This window comes from Atractosteus spatula, chromosome 7, assembly GCF_055471065.1.
Source record: "Atractosteus spatula isolate fAtrSpa1 chromosome 7, fAtrSpa1.hap1, whole genome shotgun sequence".
NCBI lineage: Eukaryota > Metazoa > Chordata > Actinopteri > Semionotiformes > Lepisosteidae > Atractosteus > Atractosteus spatula.
In genome coordinates this window covers 38891699-38910819 of record NC_142712.1, presented here as the reverse complement: position 1 = coordinate 38910819, position 19121 = coordinate 38891699, and the positions used below count along the sequence as shown (strand labels likewise).

Sequence of the window (19121 nt, the reverse complement as noted above, 5' to 3'; positions counted from 1 at the left end):
ACTGCTGAGTATTTGTCATTTTGTTTTATTCTCGTGAGGTACAATATTATTTTCTTCCCCAAACCGTGAAAACATGGTACAAACATCAATTGCACTTTATTTTATCCATAATAAAAATAAAGAACAAAATACATGCATTTTGTACTACAAAATGTAAAGCTGTTTTCAAAACGTTAGAGGCTAAAGTAAATTCCATCCTTACTTTTCAAAACCATTTTTAATGTCAGTCTTGAAATACCTGAGGTTGTTGGAAGTTAAAGTCCTGGTAAACGGTGGGGTTTGTACTGAGGCCAGGCAGTGCAGTGGTTAAGGCAAAGGGCTTTTTACCATCTGGTTCTACACTGCTTCAGGCCCCAGTTAGACCACTTTCCTGTGCTCTGCCTTTTGGCTGAGATGCACTTAAAACCGTGGTGTGTCCAGAAGTTATGCTGAACATAGGTCTCTGAAAGTCACTTTAACATAAAAGCATCTGCGAAACGACTCGTGATTATTAAGTCTTGCAGTTTTTTTCACATCCAGATAGCATGCCTCACTGCTAAAAAAACAGATTTAGATGACCTCTATCAGCCTTTTTTTCCCACAAATGTGTACATCATTGTGTAGTATAAGATCGTTTCACTTCCAGCTTCACCTGTATGAGGAGGCGTGCAAGGTTTTGGGAATGTTTGTACGCTAAGGACGAGAGAGGGGTGTCTCTCGCTGTCTCTCCCACTGTTTCACGAAAGGGGACGTTGAGGTCCGTCGCTGTTGTCTCACTCTGGTGAGCTGAATCTTCGGAAGAACTGGTCAGCGTGCGTCCTCAGTACTGGATATAGGGCCGCAAGATGCTCGTAAATGGGAGGGTGGAAGGTGGCCACTAGAACCGCTACCAGCACGACCAGCAGGGAGAGACAGAGCCACGTGCTGCAGCGCCTCTGAAAGCCAGAGAAGAGATCCGTTACCACGTGCACTCACCGCCGGCACTGTCCTTTGTGTGGTGTTATTGTTGGAATAGTTTTCTCTGTATTAACATTAATCATTCAGTTTTCCTCATAGCCTTAAACTCTCCATTACATATTTCCACACGCAGGGCACACGGGCAGGCACATATTTCCATATACTGAAGAAATAGGGATTACATACAGTATCTCATCTTAGACTGAAAAAGAGATTAGCTAACCCTTCCCCAGTCTTTTTATACATCTTGTGCTGCTGCTGTTGTAATACATGGTATATCACAGTCGTCCCTCCACTTAAATCCAGGTGCTGTAACATAAAGATCAGCAGCTCTGCTGTTTCCAACCTGGAAGAATCTTGCTGCCTACATCCAGTGGTTTGCAGGAGGTTGTCAAGAAAGCTCTTCTGGTTTTACAAGATGAGTTACTGTAGCTGCTGTTGAAAAAGGTTTATGAGTGACCCTGCAGTGTGTGAGTGTGTGTGCTTGTATGAGTGGCCCTGCAGTGTGCGAGTGTGCTTGTATGAGTGGCCCTGCAGTGTGTGAATGTGTGTGCTTGTATGAGTGGCCCTGCGGTGCGTGGGTGTGTGTGTATGAGTGGTCCTGCAGTGTGTGAGTGTGTGTGTATGAGTGGCCCTGCGGTATGTGGGTGTGTGTGTATGAGTGGCCCTGCAGTGTGAGTGTGTGTATGAGTGGCCCTGCAGTGTGCTAGTGTGTGTGTGCTGTCCAAGTGACACTGTGCTGGACCTCACCGGTCTCTTCCGGCCCTGCAGAAGCTTGAGCTCCTCCCTGCACTGCTTCAGTTTTGACTGACAGGACTGGTACTCGTGCTCCACTGCCTCCAGCTCCAGCCGCAGCTCCACGCACTGAGGGGACAAGACCACAGGCCAGTTACCACCCAGACCTGCTCCCTGCCGCACTGGGTGCAGTCTGCAGGAGCTGTAACCCAGCCCCCACACTGAGGAGGAGCAAGTGCTCTGTCCTTCAAACTCTAAATGGTACTGCACCGATAAGAGACACAGGGCTAAGGGCTAAGTGTGGGTGTGACTCTACTTTCATAGTCTTGAAAAAATGATTTCTTGGTAAATCTTTAGCTTGAAGACTGAAAACTGAGTTACAACAGTAAGTAGTTTTCAAACTAGCTGATTTTAACTAGTTAATTTCAAGCTGAACACTTGAGGCACAATACCCTGCTTATTCTAAAAAGTCCGGCATCAAGATTCACGGCTACTTGATTAGTTGAAGTGTTTTCTTTTGTTGCAGCCTGATGAATGGTATGGGGGACAGGATTCAGCAGTGTTTCTGTTTCGCTTTATTAAGGTAAACTGAGGGAAGCATTGCACACACCTGCAAAGAGAATGCAGATTGCTGGCTGTCAGGAAACAAATTCAACTAATAGGTGAATTCGACTAACTTTGCCAATGTCAGCAGTTACAAAGCATCCTAGATTGTTTCCTGCTTTGTGCTACAAGTGTTCTGGGCCCTTTTATTATCAATTTGGTTTTAAAAAAATCACAGGCATCAGTTTTTTCAACAAAGTTTAATACAAAAAGAAACACAAGGTTTACATGTTTGGATCACAGTTACAGAATAATTCACATTGTATGGCTTAGGGCACAGGTCTCCATCCCTGTTCCTGTAGAGCCACTGTCCAGCTTATAGAAGGCCATTAAATACTAAAGACTGTGATCAGTTAAACTGGTGATTTTTGCAGTGTAATTTAATTTGCATTTCAAACAAACACCCTCCAGCCTCTTAGGGTTAAGATAGGGTGTCCAAGCTCTTCTCTTTAATTCAAGACCCTAACCAGGCCTGTACTGTGTATACTTTCCAAAATAATTAAACTTATTAAAGGGTCTATTCCAGGAGGATTGACCTTGACTTCCATTAACTGAGCAAATGGGATGCTTAATTTATCAAAATCTACCATGTCTGTAGTGTTACAAAAGGTGATTTAGGATGACCTATAAGACAAAATTATATTGGGACTCCCCAGGATCAGGGTTCAAGACCCCTGAGTTAGAGTGAAATTTATTTTTGCAATTTTCATCATGAAGTCCACACTGTAAAAATAGTGAGGATGTTTTTTTGTACCATTACCATAATTATTCATCATTATAGCCTCTATATTTACAAAAATAACAACACTCTTGTTGCTGAGGAATGTCTATTGCGTTTCTTCAACATACTGCAACTTTGTAACAGTAGTACAAAATACAGAACAAACTGTTGCTTTGATTTGAGTGGCAAGATAAAACGACATTAATGACAGATTGCTATCAAGGGTGTGATCATAAACATTGCAGTGAAAATGTTTGTAAATGAGTATTAAGTTTTAAAAGACATAGTGCAACTTTCTAGTTTAAAAAATCAGCTTATTGCAAGGTCACATTTAATAAGTATATTTAGAAAGCAACCAACACAACACTAGTTTACTCCATTGACTGTACAGTTCTTCTGATTCTGTGGTGCAACTATAGAGCTGATTTAAATATCATAAGGTGTTTTGCCTTCTCTTTCATTGCTTATTGACTGCAATAAACCTATAACATACAAATCAGCTATTCACAGCTGAACACAAGTCATTGCAAATGAAGTTGAATGTATGTTTAATTGTAAACTTTAGCACATTAGTAACCATAAAAACAGCCACATAATAAATAAGACATTAGGAACGAGAAAGGCTGTTTGACCCATCTAGCCTGTCTGGTAGTTAGAAGCTAAGTAAACCAAGAAACACATCCAGCCATGAAGCAAGGGTTTTGGCTTCAACAACATGGCTAATTCATCATTCCATACACAAAATATTGATGTTTATTCACAGCAAAAATATTGTTCACGAACATTCTCTGCAATATAATTCAGCAACACTATTCCACTTAACTATGCAATGTGTTGCATAGTTAAATTAAGTTCATGTGCTGCCATTTCAACTGAAGTTTAAAGTTCCATCCTGTCTCAGAGTCCTTGTGAACATGTAGTCCAATGTTGCTGCATCCTTGTCATTTTAGCACAGATCTATACCCTCTGTTTGTGCAACTAACTTTAGTATGATGACTGTACATGCCTGACAGACAAAAATGAGTTCCTTATTATCATGTGTCACTACAGACAAGCTGTCCTTTGGTGTTTGTAAAACAGGTAGCTTACATTCCTATATAAATTAGTACCACTGGAAATGTATCTGCTTTTTGTGTGAATCACTGTGTGATTCCTAGGTACAGTATCTAAATAGGTTTGGGCTCCAAAAATCATTGCCTTACTTCTTTCTCTTTTGTCTTCAGCTTGTGCTGTGTTTCTTGCAGTTGGTGTTCAACTTCTTCCAGTGCACACTGGTCCATCCCCACTCCCCCCAGGTGACTAGACTGGGGATTGGAATTCCATATTCCAGAGCTTGTTGCTGTAATATCAAAAAAATAAAAAAGTTAAATGAGTATGTGCAGATTCATAGAATGTTTGGGTCACGTTTGTGAACTTGCATTTTCCATTCTTCTTAGGGAAAAAAGCAGCCCAGAATACATCATGAAAATGAGCGCATTTCATTTTTTGTCTTGTGATGGATTACAAAGTTGTAATGACCACAGAGCTACCACTTGAGGCCGCCAAAGAGACGGTCACAAATATACAGCATGTTTGGATGTTAATTGTTGCAAATTGCAAGATTGTTAGTTAATTGGAATGTGAATATGATGTGTGTGTCTTTTTCTTTGTCAGAAGACCAGGGAAACAGGTGGTGGCTACATTGGTTTAATACTTTGTGTTTTTGTGGTGGGGAAACAGTTTGGCTGCCAAGCTTGTAGATGCAGGTCTAGTGACAGCTCAGCTGAGCTAGGATTTGTTAGAGTTTTTAGCAGTCTGTTTTGTTTCATTTCAGTTTAAACCTTAAAAGTAAAAGAACAAGCCTGTACCTTTTAATTTAATTTCCTTGTTGGAGTGGTTAACATGTGAAGATCTCTAAATGGCTGTTCTGAGACTGGGGATCTTCCATAGTAGATAGTCTTGTTCTGTAGTAATTGTCTCAAGGGGAAATCTGATTTTACTCAGTTGGTTTCTATCTAACTCTTCTTTGTGACAGGCAAAAAAAACCTAGCATTTCCAAATTTGTGGTCATTACTTTTCTGAGGTATCTAAATTTGAGTAGTTTGCTTACTCTGCACATGGCTTGCTGTTGATTTCTGATCTTCAGAGCTCTTCAGTTTCTCTGAAACCAATAAGAAAATAAGGTAAGAAGGGCGGCACACTCTTCAAAGCCTTATATTGAGTGAGTGTGTGGCACAGTGCAGTGTGATGCCTTGCTTTTCCTCCAAAGCGAGTTTGAGCTAATCTGAAGATCACATTGACTATGACTGTGCTGTGTTACTTCATAGGGAAAATATGAATATAAACACTGTTCGAGACAGTAATTGTTTTAGGATTGTGTTGACGACTACAGGATGCACGACAAATACATTTTCCTAATGTTTTCAAACAAGACAATTTACATGCAAAATTAAAAATCTGAACAAGTCACTATTGATTCATTGCCACATACAATCTTCTTTTAAACAGTGATGGGCAACCTGAGCGACTGAGGTGGACCATCCTCAGGATGTTTGCTCAGATTTTCAAAGGTTCAATTTACCATGCATTTCCTGCATGTTTAACCTGGTGTTCTGCTCTTGCTTTTGCCTTATTTTCCCTGTGTCAGTACTGTGATTTACTACAGCTGATGCATCAAGATGCAGCAACAACAAACGTCACAAGTTTCAAGTTTCAAGCTCATTGTCATATCTGCCTGAACACAATGAAATGCTTACTTACGTGTTTCCTCACATAACAAATGGCAACACAAATTATTGGAGATAAGAACATAAGACAATAGCATGTGTGCCAACTACATAGTGGAAAGTAGCAGCAGTATGCATAAACATATGGTAGCAGCAGTATACAAAAGATTCATATAAAATACAGTAGCTACAGTTACATTAAAAGGGATAACAACTGTAATCTTCAGCAGCATTCAAATAGCACAATATATAAAGACCAAGTACTAACAGTATTGTGAGTTAGTACCAAAGCAGTGGGGTATAAAGTGTGGGTAGGAGGATTCAGAGGTGCTGTTCAGAAGTGTTATGGCTATCTATGAGAATGAACCTTTCTTTGAACCAAGAGGTACGGGTGCTACTGCAAGGAGCTGCAGCACAGTACCTCTCAGGTAGTCCAGCTGGTCCCTCTTCAGCTGGTTGTCCTCCTGGAGCACAGCAATCCTGGAGAGTAGGTCCTCCTCGTTCTGCTGCATAGTATCCAGCTGAGACCGCAGGGCTGCCTCCTGACCCCCCGCTCGCTGAGGGAGAGGGGCAACAGAGACTAGCTGACCACCAGTGAGAAAAGAGCTCTCTGTGGTGACACACAGACTGGGGGGGGGAAGGCATGCTGACAGCTCAGGCACAAGAAGTACTTCCAGTTAGCTTGTGCTCTGGGTGATAGAGTTCTAGCAAGAGTCAGTGTTAGGTTGTGAGTGCTTTGTTGCAGCTGATTAATGTAATACACAGTATATTGTATAGGGATTGATAAATACATGCAATTGTGCAGCAGCAAATGTCTATATGAAATAAATAACATAATGCTTGTTAAGTACAAGATTGACCTTGTGGGCTGTTTTCCTCAGGCGTGAAACAGATCCTTTCAGCAGCTCTCCTTACCTCCAGCTTGCTCTGTAGGACGTGAAGCTGGTCGGTGTTTTGCTCATGGCTCCACCTGAGGGCTGCACAGCTCTCTTTCATGTCCTCGCACAGGCCCCTCCAGTGTTCAGCCTCCTGTTGGGCAGCCCGGAGGGCGTCCTGGAGGAGACACATGTTAAACATAATAGCTTGTACATATACAGCGCTGCTCATCCCAAAGGGTCCTGGAGAGATCTACAGTACATACAGGAGGGGACAGACTTCATTCACCACCCTGAGGCACCTGGGTCACTCACAGGAGCCATTCTGTACCAGCAGGCCCTCTAAGCAGCAGACCAGGATGGGGAGTTGCTTCAGAAGACAAATTCTACAGCATGAGAGTAGACTTTAGCTAGGACACCCCTGCTCTTGCAAACAGTGCTATGGGATCATAGTGACCAATTAGCCAGGTGACTAATTGACCTTGGTTTAATGGTCAAATATCCAGAGCACTTGGTTTAATGTCTCATTGACATTGACCCAGAGCAATGTGTCATATAGTTTTTTTGGAAATTCTAGTCAAGAGCAAAAGATCGCCACCTATTGGTCAACTAAACACCATCTACAGTAGCAATTGGTTTTCCTTATAGGTCTTATTTCTCAGTACTGACCAGGCCTAACTTTGCTTAGGTTCAGAGATCTAATAATCTCACATGAGAAGCTGGCAAGATTGCTGTGTGAACAATGCTGCTTCAGCTGAGGAAAGAGACTTTGTTGATTCTCAGGTAGGAAATTTGACTTGTAATATGATTGTTTCCATTGCTAATGTTTTAATTTTATACTTCAGTTAGGCTTCAATGTTACTGTTCACGTGTTAACAAGAGTAACCATAGAAAATCAGAAGACTGAAGACAGAGGCTGACAGTCTCTGGCCTGTGTCCAGGTTGGACCGCTGGTCCGCAGTGTCTTTGCGCTCTGTCACCCTGCTCCCAGCCACCACTCACCTCCAAGCTCTGCACTTTCTCCTCCACTGCCTGCTTGTCCAGGATAGATTTCTGCATCATCGCCTTGGCCTTTTCTTCATACTTCAGCTTCTGCTCTTCCATCTTCAGCATCTTCTTCTTCACACCATCCCGCGAATATGTCTTAAAAGATTAAATCCATTTGATCCATTTTACAGCCTTTGAATTTTGTTCATTTCATTTCTACTTTTTCTGTTTACCTCTGAATAGTATGGCTATTCTCTTACCTGCATGCACACTTGCAGCTGTGATTCCAGAGAGACTATCTTGCATTTCATAAGATCTTCATTATACTGAGCCTGTGGAGACAGTTAAACATTCCACTGTCATACACTGTTATCTTTTAGCAAAGTCAGAAAGTGCAGATTTCTAATCTTCTCCCCTCTGCACTGAAGAGTACAAACCAATTGCAGAAATACAGTTTAACGGTATAGTTTTAAATTGAAACCAAACCCCATGCCCGGTAGAACATTAACGAGGGTTTTCACCCAGTCTGGAATGGATTGAAGCAACTATTTGCATTTTTATGAGCTGTAATAGTGGCATTTGCTTTCGAAATAAAACAAATCACAAAGATGAATTGTATCCTAAACATTCAGTGCTACTGAATCTCAAAGAAGACAACTCACCCAGCTAAAAGCATGACACTGAAAATCGTAATGGAATTAAATGTGAAAATTTCCACTGCCATTCGATTTGGTGAGTCCAGCATTATCGCTGTTTTTTTAGAACTTTTCTCTACCACCACCTCCCCAGATACTAACCTGATGCCCTCTTTTGTAAATCCCTTGCAGAAGGACAGTGACACAAATGAAGGACTCTGACAGACTAACCCTAACAGGAGTGCATAGCTCTGCTCCCACCCTTCCTGTGAGATTTGTGCTTTCTCAAGTGTGCTTTCTGAAGAGAGCTGCTTGTCTCCACGCAAGAGGAAGTGACAGACCGCAGAACTCTAACTGTCACCTCACGGATGTTTCTGAACTTGCAGAACTCTTGATGAAAACAGGTGAGACCAGATGGGACAGAGTTTTAAAGCCACCTTACCTCGGGACACTCAAGAAACAGGGCTGTATTAACACAGAGCTTTGATGTCGCCCAGCTAAGGTAGCTCACTGGGATGACAAGGTAAACAACATTTCTGCACTCTAGTGCAGGAGCCTCTTGTGATACGAGGAAGCCATTTTGTTCCACACATCAATACATCAGCAGAACCACGTTTGCCAAAGAACGAGACTTATCCATCGCAATATCATTGTGAGGTTTGGTCAGTGGTCTGCTGTGTGTTTTCTTCCAGTCAGGGCCATTTGTATGGAAATACATCATAACTGCTTGTTCCTTAAATGAAATAATTAATAAGGATGCTCCTTTGCAATTAAGGACTCAATTCAAGAATACAGTTAATATTGCCAGTGAGAAAATGCTGCACCTTCCACAAGCCTCAGCCTTAGCTAAAGCACTAACAGGATGTGAATAAAACCACATAAGATTAATAATAGCGGAGGAGGCAGATTTCAACGTCTGTAACTAAAACCACAGGCAGTGATGTGAGTGACAGGTGGATTTTCTAACTTGCTGGCAGGGAGTGTTCTTTATTTTCGGTGTATTCAAATACAATATAGTCTTGTTTAGAAAGACATTTGGCCCTGGTACCACTATCCTAACCAAAATAGATACTTTCAAAAATACAATACACCAATAAAACACACAGGTTGTGGTTATCTCTCTCCAACATGCTATTTCTGTTTTGGTGCTACTATCCTTAGACAGGACATGTATTTTTTTTAAACAGTCAGGCACTGTTCATGTGTTCATGGGATCACTGAAGATACTTGTGCTCACAGTAGACTGATCTCAGAAAGCGTAACACTGAGGTTTTCACACCAGCCCCTGTGATCTTCCAAATTCTACAGTACACGGCTCTTGCACAAATTTCTGATCCTCTGAAAGGAAACGGACAGTTCTAGCATTGAGAAAGGAAGAAAGAATTGACACATTCCCTTAAATTACAGCACAGGTGGCTGCATAAAAACCTGTGGTGTAAAAACTATTGTGGTGTTTTGTATAGTGGTCCCTTTAAATGACTTTGATGATAGAAATGTACTGTATTTAAAAATGGAGGCATACCTGGGGTGCTATCTGTGTGGAGTTTATATGTTCTCCCGGTTTGTGTGGGCTTCCTCTGGTAGGGTAATTGACTTCTGGGAAACTTGGCCATGGTGTGAGTGTATGTGTATGTGCGGGTGTCTGTGTTTGCCCTGTAATGGATTCACATCCTATCCAGGGTGTACCCAGCCTTGCACCAGTTGCTTGCCGGGATAGACTCTGGCTCCCCGCCCCCCCGACCCTGAATTAGTCTAAGAAGTGGTAAGAAAATGGATGGGTGAATTTACAACCCGCTGATATAAATTACACCTGAAAGAGTTCAGAAGGGACATTTATTCAAAACCACTGACGCACGAAGATTCCCTCAGCCCTGCACGCTTATAGTACTCATATTTGTAGTTGAACTAGCTTGAGCTGTGCGTTCTCAACAGTTCTTGCTAGGGGTTGACGTTTTATAACACCACTAGAAAAAAGATCAGATCGGGACAGATTGTAAGTTCATCATCATGCAGAAACACAATATGGTCATATCAGGTCCTTCATGGTCACAGACCTGCACAGCCTAAGCGTTCTCCTTACCGTCCACAGTTTCTCCGAGGAGAGCAGTAAGGTAGAGGCGATGTGCTGCAGGATGGATAGCTTCTGTTTAAGAGCAGCTTCTCGATGCAGGGCCTCCTGCAATGGAGAGAAGATTAATTTCAAGGAATAGCCATCAGGAACCTTTGGCATGAGCAAATGCAAACACAAGCGTCTCGTACAAAGCCTAACCCTTTGTGGATATCTGTTTTTAACCTGTTCTCAGATGTGGAGTGAACATATTGAACCTATTCCTCTCAGCATTCTGTTTGGTATACTGTGTGGCTGAACAATCCAAACGAATCAGTCTAGATGCACTGCTATTACCTCTGTGTTGCTTTTGCTCTCTGATGTTACTTAGCTAGATATTTGTAGCTCTGCCACCTCACAGGCAGTGAGTCAAGGAGGTCATGCCATGCCTTAAACATGCAAACATTAAGCATGCTGTTTGAGGGTCAGCTCAGATGTCTTCTTTGGTCTGGCGACTTTTCCTTCTGTTTCAACAGCCTCTTTTCCATCCTTTCCAATCTGACCTTTATGCCCCATCATTTTTTTCTGACTCTTCACCTTCATTTACATTGTTTCATGCTTTAATGCTTTTAGTTTAATATGAAAAAAACGTTTTTTTTATTAAAGTAATGAGAGCTATTTCATTATCTGTAGAGAGGGGGCACATTTACTACTGTAACACTACAGTCATGTATTATATGATTATTATATTACGATAAGGAAAAAGCAATGATGATCTTAGATTTAGATTTTAAATGTGGATTTGTATTTTAAATATTTAATCATTCAGGAACGACTAGACGTTTCAGTTTTGCTGTGCATAGATGGAAACATAAAATCACTTTGAAAATGATTTTTACAAGCAAGCAGGAAGGACTAATTGACTAAAAGTTCACAAGTAAATAACCAACTTTCCACAGAGACTTAACTCTGCACCATTCAGCGCTTTTCAGCTAAGGGTGAAGAAAGACGTACAGTACCTGTAAGTAGCCTGAAAGCTCAAGAATCGCCTGCAGAGACACAGAGAAAGAGGAGATGAAAGGCTAGTCTTGACAAGTCTGCACTGTGCCCTGACACCTCTGTCACAGCACCTAGTCTCCAGCTGCTCACTACAGCAAGCACTGCAGAGGAAGGAGGGGAGGGAACATCGTTCTTCCTCTTAGATTCTGACAGCCGATAATAAGGCACTTATATAATGCACTGAAGCAAGCTAAACAAAACCAGCAAGCTCGGGTCACTTTCTGGCCAGATTTCAATCAACTTGTTCCAATGTTGGCAGAAGGGAGGGAATTGATGAGCACACAATCCACAAAGCTTTCTCTGCTATGTTTAAGCATCTAGTAGTATGTATAATCCCTTGTCACTGTGACCTGCTGTACTTTGCTGTCTTGCACCATTTCCTAAACCATTTCTTTTACTTGTACACAAGTGTGTCAGAAAAGGCTGCTGTAACACCTTCAGGATTTAAAAATGAAACTGTAAATGGACTCCTGCAGCTTTGAGAGGTGATGTAAAAGACAGAGAGAAAGGCAAGAATGAAAGACTGAATCCTCTGTGTTTGATATAGCAGGCATCAGGTGCTTACTGTTTCACTCGCAGTTACAACTCCACTCCTGCAAAAACAAAGAAGGAAGAGGAATTCCGTTAATTCAGAGGGAAGGGGGGGGGGGGGGTTCTCAACATTTAAGCAATTAGATAGTGAAGAGCGAAGAGGGCCTGCAACTTTTCAGGCCTTCACCTTCGGCACTCATTTGAGAGTTTTCCACATGGTCACGCTGCAAGATATAGTTCCTTTGATCAAGGCCACGGGGCTGAAACCCCAAGTGAGGGGAGGCCTTCTTCTTTGGGCCTCCTTGTTCATCCAGTGATTAAAAAGAAACTTTGTAATTGAGCCCAGAGGCTCAGCTGACTGCAGCTTATCCGAGTGAAGTGAGGTTAGGACTCCCCCCTGGATGTGATTTGACAGCTACCCCACCAATGCTCCTGAATTTCTGGAGGCTGGGTTCATTGGAGCAATCTGGATAAAGTTCTAAGGGTACAGCAGCAGTGTGCACAGAGTGGAACTGAACCCTCAGTCTTCCAGTTTGGAGCACCAAGCTCTGATCACCCTCTTCCAGAGATCAGCAGTCTAAAAATCTCCTGCATCCACTCCTTGACTCGGGAAACACCCTCTTTTCTGTTTTCAAAATAGCACTCACTTCATGCATTAAGTACCCATCTGACCCTGATCTATGTGTTATTCCCAATGTACATATGCATGTGATGTATTGTAAAAACGTGACCTCCACAAAGTCTTGTATCCCTTCAGTTATACAATGGGCAAACATCACCACTGCTTCTGGGTCTTAACTCTTTTGTGACATAAAAATGACAATACACCCTGCAGGAGTGCTGGTCTTCAGGACTTTGCTGCCCACCGCAGTGATACCCCTGCACCCCTGTCTTAAAAACGCTAAACCACACTTACTCTGTCTGCGTGCTGGACTCTCGCTGATGGTATTGGTTGCTGACCAACCCTTCCACTTCAGTCTGAACTCCTGGACACATGGGCCACAGAAAAGAGAGGTGTTGTTTAGCCTTAATATAAAAAGGGTTTATTGAATTATACATGAGTGTAAGGGGCAAGACTGGCCAGTTATTTTTCATTTGCTTAATTTGCTTGATTACAGTTGGAGAAAATCTCAAATTATATGGAACTACTGAGTCACTGTTGACTTGGCTGCAAAAAAAGACCAAATGTAGTTCAAACTCCAGGATGTGCACAGAGTTCCAGAAAGAACAAGCTCACTTCAGGGAAACCGATCTAGTGCCGTAGAACAGCGCCGGGCCTATTCCCACCTCGTTCTCTTTTCAGGGCCACTCTCTCCTCTCTCAGGGGCCCATCCTGCAGGGGCACTGACAGGTGGGAAGCTGTTCCCATTGTCAGAGCCTGCTGCCTTCCTGACTTTCTCCTGCATGGTGTTTCTGCGCTTATCCAGAGGGCCTGGAGAGAGATTAACCACAGATGATCACTAAAACACTGCTCTGAATGTCGCATGAGCAGCATCCATGTCCTGCATCAGCACAAGTAGGAAGACCCATTGCAGTCCCTGTGTCATGTACTGTACATTGGGTAAAGTGCTGTTTGCTTTGGAATATTTGACTAAAACAATCCAGTCAATCTGTTTCATTTTAAAGCAGGGTGGTCCTGCTCTAGTCCCGGAGGGCCTGTGAATCTGCAGGTTTTCTAGCTTTCCTTAAAGCATCTGAAGAGCTGGGGAGAGCTGGTAAATTGTTCCAGTCAAGCCAATAATGAGCTCATTTGGGTCATTAAGAGCTGAGTTGGCATGCAAACAGGCAGACACACAAGCCCTTTGGAACTGGAGTTCGACCACTCAGTTTAAAGCCTTCCTAAGTATTGCAGGCTGGTTCAGCACCACTTTAGCTTACAGCCTGTCTTGTTTTCAAAGGTGTTGCATCATGTCTTCATCAGCCATATTTGCAGCCTTCCTAATTGAACCTAATTAAAATATGTAGGCCTAGGTAAAAATGTAGGTGTAAATATTTCAGCAGCATTTCTTCAACATCTAGTTGGTGCAGAACATTGTGTGGCATTTCAGATCATCCTATCTTACAGATGTTTTTCTCCACTAGAACAATAGCCTCCCGGTATCGTGTGAATTTGAAAATCCTCAACATGGTGGGTGGAGCTCAGAGGAGGTGGCGCCAGATCACTATCAGTTACCTGCTCAATGGTCTTCAGATCTGGCCACGTTATTCCGAGCTCCTGTGACATCACCAGTGACCGTCTGTTCAGGAGGGCTGGCCTGCAGACGTTAGACCGCAGGACAACTTTGGGCTCCTGTGGTTTCTCTTCTTCTCCATTTGACACCCCTCGGTCTATTTGCCTCCTCCTTAAAAATTCCCTCTGCCTCTTGCTCTGCTGTTCATTCTTCCAGTCGGTGTTCCGTGCTTTCCCGCCACTCCGGCACGTGGTGATGTTGTAGCGCTCCCGGAGACACTCGCGCTTGGACACCCTGATGTCCACTTTCTGGTCGTAGCTCTCGGCCTGCAGCCAGCTCCTTTTTATCGGCTTCTGCATCATGCTGCCGCTTTCCATCTTATTTTCACTCAAAATTCAATCTTAACCACAGCACACGGCCCCTTTCTTCCGGAAATCCCCAAAGGACTCTGCCCCTTGGTTTTGAAGAGATCCTGAAAAACAGACATATCATATGCGTAATTAAACAACTCTAATTATTTAATTACTTGTGCTGTTAAAAAAGGCCCTTCCTCTGCCCAGAGAAGGGATAACTTGATCAATTTCATACTCCTCCCAGGTGAAGAGATTTTTACAACTTTAGTCTACAACTTTACAAGCAGAACTGGGAATATCTGGAATAAAACCAAAACCAAATACCTTTGTTGTGTGGGACACATAGCCATTTAAATTTGTGCAAATTCACCACATAAACATCACCTTGAAAAAGCAATGGAATTAAAAATGAGACAATAATCAGTATACATTTCAGCTGTATCCTGTAATCATACCCAAAATCACATTACCATTATCATGCTGTTACAGTATATAATTTTATCATTTGTGTTAGTTAATGATTTGGTTTATAATACCAATAGATATATTGAAAACAATTTCAATAAACGGTGTGTGTTTTCTTTTTTTTCATAGACTAAAAATGTTTTTAGTATTTTTTCTATTTTGCCATGAAAAATGAAGGCGTTCAAAAGCAGGTTGTTCTACTGTATTTGCTAAAGTAACTTAAAAAAACAATACATTATCATTAAGAATAAAATATTATTGTAAAGTTTGTTTCTTGGACATTCAATTTAAGGATTATAAAAAGAACAAGCTGTTTGTGGTTTTCATAGAGATGATTGATTATTTGATTCTATAATGATTATTGAGTAAACCGAGTTCGTAACAGACAGTAACTGGAAAAAAATGTAGTCTTGCTTCCCACTATTTTATAAAACCTCAGCTTTACAGGAAGAAAGAATAACATTTTAAATAAAATTGAAAAAAAAATAGCAAAATGATTAATTGCTCTTTTCATTTTGAATACATTACTACTGTACATACTTTCATTCAAAATTCACTTACCAGGTGTCAGGAACAGGGCCTTCTGCGTTACAGTTTGTCTGAAATATTCTGTTGCTCAGACAGATGTAGTCTAGTCATAATACTTCATTGATAAGAACTTCAGTCTTTACTCTCTTCAGATCTGAGTCAAGAGCTATTCATTACTTCTCTGCCTCTATCAAACCATTAATTTCTTTTACTTCCAGTAGAAACTAAGAAAGTCTTTAGCAATTCTTCAAGAAATGTGATGCATTGTTATCATAAATGTATATGAAGTACAGGATGTGCTTCAGAGCAATTTGCACAATTAGAAACTCACAGGAACGAGTTGGTGTGGTTCCCACCACAACTAAACTGCTCTGAAAAGCAGCAATAGTTTGAACTGTCTTTTTTCTTGCAGAATGGAAATTTACGCAGCAACTCAAATAATGAATCCAGAATTGTTTCAAGATGCAACAGTGTAACATTTAAGTGGGTCCTTTTACAGAAGCCCAGAACAGCACCACATTACAGGAATCCTACATTAATACATTATTGCACACATGAATATCTTTGAAACTACTGGATAGTTTTGCTTCTTCCGATATTCTAATTTCATCTGTTTTCGACCAGTAAATTTAAACAGCAAATTTTAACTATGCTTACACAGCTGTGACTATAGTAACCGAAAAGAAGTCTGCTTGCATTCTTGATAGTTAAGTGAGAAGAGCCCTTTTTCTAGGGCGGGAGTTTCTGCATGAATAAAGCTGCCTATTGACACCCACACCCGAAGACTTGTGTTTGACAGGCAGATGAAAAACATGGAGTTTAAGAAAAGACCTTAAAATGAGTTACCTTCTCCCAGTCCTGCAAGATATTCTGCTAAGGTGATGTGAACACACCAGATGCCTGTTTGAAAAATTAAAACAACAGAAAGAAGACGCTAAGGGGATCCTCCATTGTGTTGCCTGAGCTCTGTTACTAGGCTCTGACGCTTGCACAGTGAAGTGTCATAGCCGCTGTGCTATTGCTGTGTTTTTTTTACGGGAAATGAGACAGAAACCACACCATTTCAACCCGTGTTCCTCTATCTCGTCCGGCAACCTGCTAGCAGCATGTGCCTGCTTGCAGATGGTCTTCCTAGATTAAGGGTGCACCCGGTTGTAGCAGCACTACGATCCAGTAGTGGTTACTGGCCGTGTTGTCTGTTGGTGGGAAAGACAGTGTAGGGCATGGAGTTTTGGGAAGTTTATATTAGTTTACTGTCTTCCATTCTAGTGTTGCTCACCCCTGAAAGTTTTAAAGGAAAGACAGAACCACTGCCACTCATGAATAATGGATGGAGCATTGCTACGAGGCAACAGAATATGCATTTGAAAGGTCCTGGTTCTTGTAATGTAAGTGATCCATCCCTGATCTTCTGTAACACTTGATTGTAGCAGAAGAGCTATGCCATGTGCCAGTTTTGAAGAGTTTTAGCATACTTTCCCAGTCAGAAACAATATAAATGTAAAATTATCCCAGTTTTTTTACATATTAAAACAAATATGTAATATTGAGTAATTAGGAAAATATTTTGTAATATACTACAGCTGTAATTCACTTAGACATAGGGACAGGTGGTTTTTCCATGTCATCTTATTTGCCAGAAGGAAGGTGAAAATACAGACAAAGGTATGCACCTAACAAACTTCACCCACCTGGAGGGCCAAATGTTGTGAGGATGACCTGTCACCGGACCCCAATTAGCATTCACCTTTGTCCCAGTTTTCAGCTTTGGTAACTCTAGGCATGATTGTAAGCTGTGATGATTAGTATTGACCATACATTTGAAGAAAGAAGGACTCTGTGTGCTACCTGTAGGTGAATGGAGATTGAAACCGTACCCTTTGGCCTTTGTCTTGACTATTCTTGAGTCCTCTGACTGGAGAGAAAGCTACAGTGATGAACCAGGACTTCAGTTAAGTGTGAAAGCCATAGATCAGAATAAACCAGAATAAGTATGGTAATGTGTACAGTGAAGAACCATTTTGGCACCACTATTGCATAGTAGGCTAGAATTCTGGATATTTCTGTACTGTTGCCCAGGTAAACAGCACAGGTTGAACATGTCTGCAAGTATCATTCTATCTATTGATGGCTTTCAGGCCTGCTCTCTCAGTGCTTTAGGCCTTCTGAAAATGTCTGCCGTTTCTGTCGAATAAACTGACTCTTTGGGCAGCCTGTGGCAGACACTCATCACCTTTTGCTTTTGGTTTGGACGTCTTCTGATGAGCTCAAATTGCAGTTGTTTTCAAGCTGGCAATGAGGTTTTCTTCTTTGCTGTCTACACTGATAACAATCAATTTCCCTCTTGTTTGTTACACCTCCAGTGCTAAGCATGCTTCATGAATTCCAGAAAAACAAGCGTGGTGAGAAATCCTACAGCACGTTAAGGCAGAACACGGAACACAAAAAAATGAATGAAGGAAGTGATGATAAAACTGTAGCCTTTTAAAAAAAAGCAGTAGGTAGAAGTCTTGTTAGCTCATTTCTTTCTGTAATGCAGATTTTTTCCCCTCTAATATAGTTTTCTTCATCTATGAGAGACAAATTAAGCTTTACTTTAAATCATATTTTAGCAATGAAGTGAAAACAGTAGTAGAGTACAAAATTGCGGGGGAACAGAAATAGGAGCACGTTTTACAGAAGTAGGGGAGTCAGTTACAGAGGTAAGGGCACCTGATACATAATTAGGAGTGTCAGTTACAGATGCTTATCTTCTGACTAAAGAAGAAAAGAAAAATCCCACGCTGTGCGAGACTACCATCTGCAGGCCTTCGTGGTAACACACAAGACAAACAACCGTCTTCCCCGTTTTGCTTATAGATGTCATCCCATGCAAACACACACTTTACTCCTTAAACCTCACTTTGCACTCATACTGGCAGCTCCCTTCCTGTGAGCAGAACTGTTGCAAAGGTGGATCACACTTTTAGCCAAAGTTACTTTCACCTGTATACATTCATATAGCTAGGGATTGTGACAGAGCTAATCAAAATGAAGTACTCCACTCAAAGGTACAATCTGAGCACCTTGCTCCAGCCCTGCTCTCAAAAGTGACAAGATAGATATCCTCCCTAAATCAAGTAATTAGCCAGGAAGACTCTTAGAATAATGGGGATGTGTCCTACACATGTGTTTTTCTCCAAGAGAACGGTTACACACATATTAGGTTGCAAAGGAACAAGTAATAGGTTTATTCCATGCTGAAAAAAAGAAGAAAGAGAACACAACGTTTCGGCCGTGGAGCCTTCTTCAGGTGTGACACCTCACACCCTCACACCTGAAGAAGGCTCCACGGCCGAAACGTTGTGTTCTCTTTCTTCTTTTTTTCAGCATGGAATAAACCTATTACTTGTTCCTTTGCAGCCTACGCATGCTGACGCAGCTACCCACCTGAACTACTACCACATATTAGGTTTATCTGTAAGTTTTTTTTATACGTTTTGAAATATCTTTTATTGCTAATTTGAAATAAAAAAGTTGTATTAATGTATATTGCCCATGCAACTGTACTTTTCTTTTAATTATTATAATAAAATATATTTCTTATGTCTTGGGATTGTAAACTATGGTAGGTATTTCATTTAGACTTAGAGACAGGCATGTTTCTAAGCCTTAATCTTAATGCTTATTTCCCTTACCAATATGGAATCATACTGCTAACGTCACTGACTATCCGTCTCTATGGTAACACCCCGGATATGAAAATGACCTTAAGTGCCAGTTGTATTCTC

The 19121-nt window shown here is 41.5% G+C and overlaps 1 protein-coding gene across 2 annotated transcripts; it reads right to left on the bottom strand.

Annotated features, from left to right (window-relative positions):
- Positions 1-9: 9 nt before the first annotated feature.
- Positions 10-16357, bottom strand: traf3ip3 (TRAF3 interacting protein 3). Of its 2 annotated transcripts, XM_088921864.1 has the most exons (15): positions 16198-16357; positions 14008-14477; positions 13122-13266; positions 12751-12820; positions 11869-11896; positions 11264-11293; positions 10278-10373; positions 7823-7894; positions 7578-7718; positions 6616-6753; positions 6122-6257; positions 5085-5135; positions 4198-4334; positions 1687-1800; positions 10-914 (listed from the first exon to the last, which is right to left on the bottom strand). In XM_088921864.1, the coding sequence occupies exons 2-15, from the start codon at positions 14380-14382 to the stop codon at positions 753-755; spliced, it is 1695 nt and encodes a 564-aa protein (XP_088777990.1). In that variant the 5' UTR covers positions 14383-14477; positions 16198-16357; the 3' UTR covers positions 10-752. The 2 variants fall into 2 exon arrangements, with proteins under 2 accessions (XP_088777990.1, XP_088777991.1); XM_088921865.1 differs by lacking the exon at positions 11264-11293.
- Positions 16358-19121: the final 2764 nt, after the last annotated feature.

What these genes read in the sequence shown, in the direction of transcription:
- traf3ip3 (XM_088921864.1), bottom strand. Translation starts at nt 14,382, where the DNA reads ATGGAAAGCGGCAGCATGATGCAGAAGCCGATAAAAAGGAGCTGGCTG. An exon ending in TCCTACAGAGCAAGCTGGAG is followed by an intron (nt 6,258 to 6,615) that starts GTAAGGAGAGCT and finishes CCTCTCCCTCAG; the next exon opens with CGAGCGGGGGGTCAGGAGGC. An exon ending in CCAGCTGGACTACCTGAGAG is followed by an intron (nt 5,136 to 6,121) that starts GTACTGTGCTGC and finishes TATTGGTTTCAG; the next exon opens with AGAAACTGAAGAGCTCTGAA.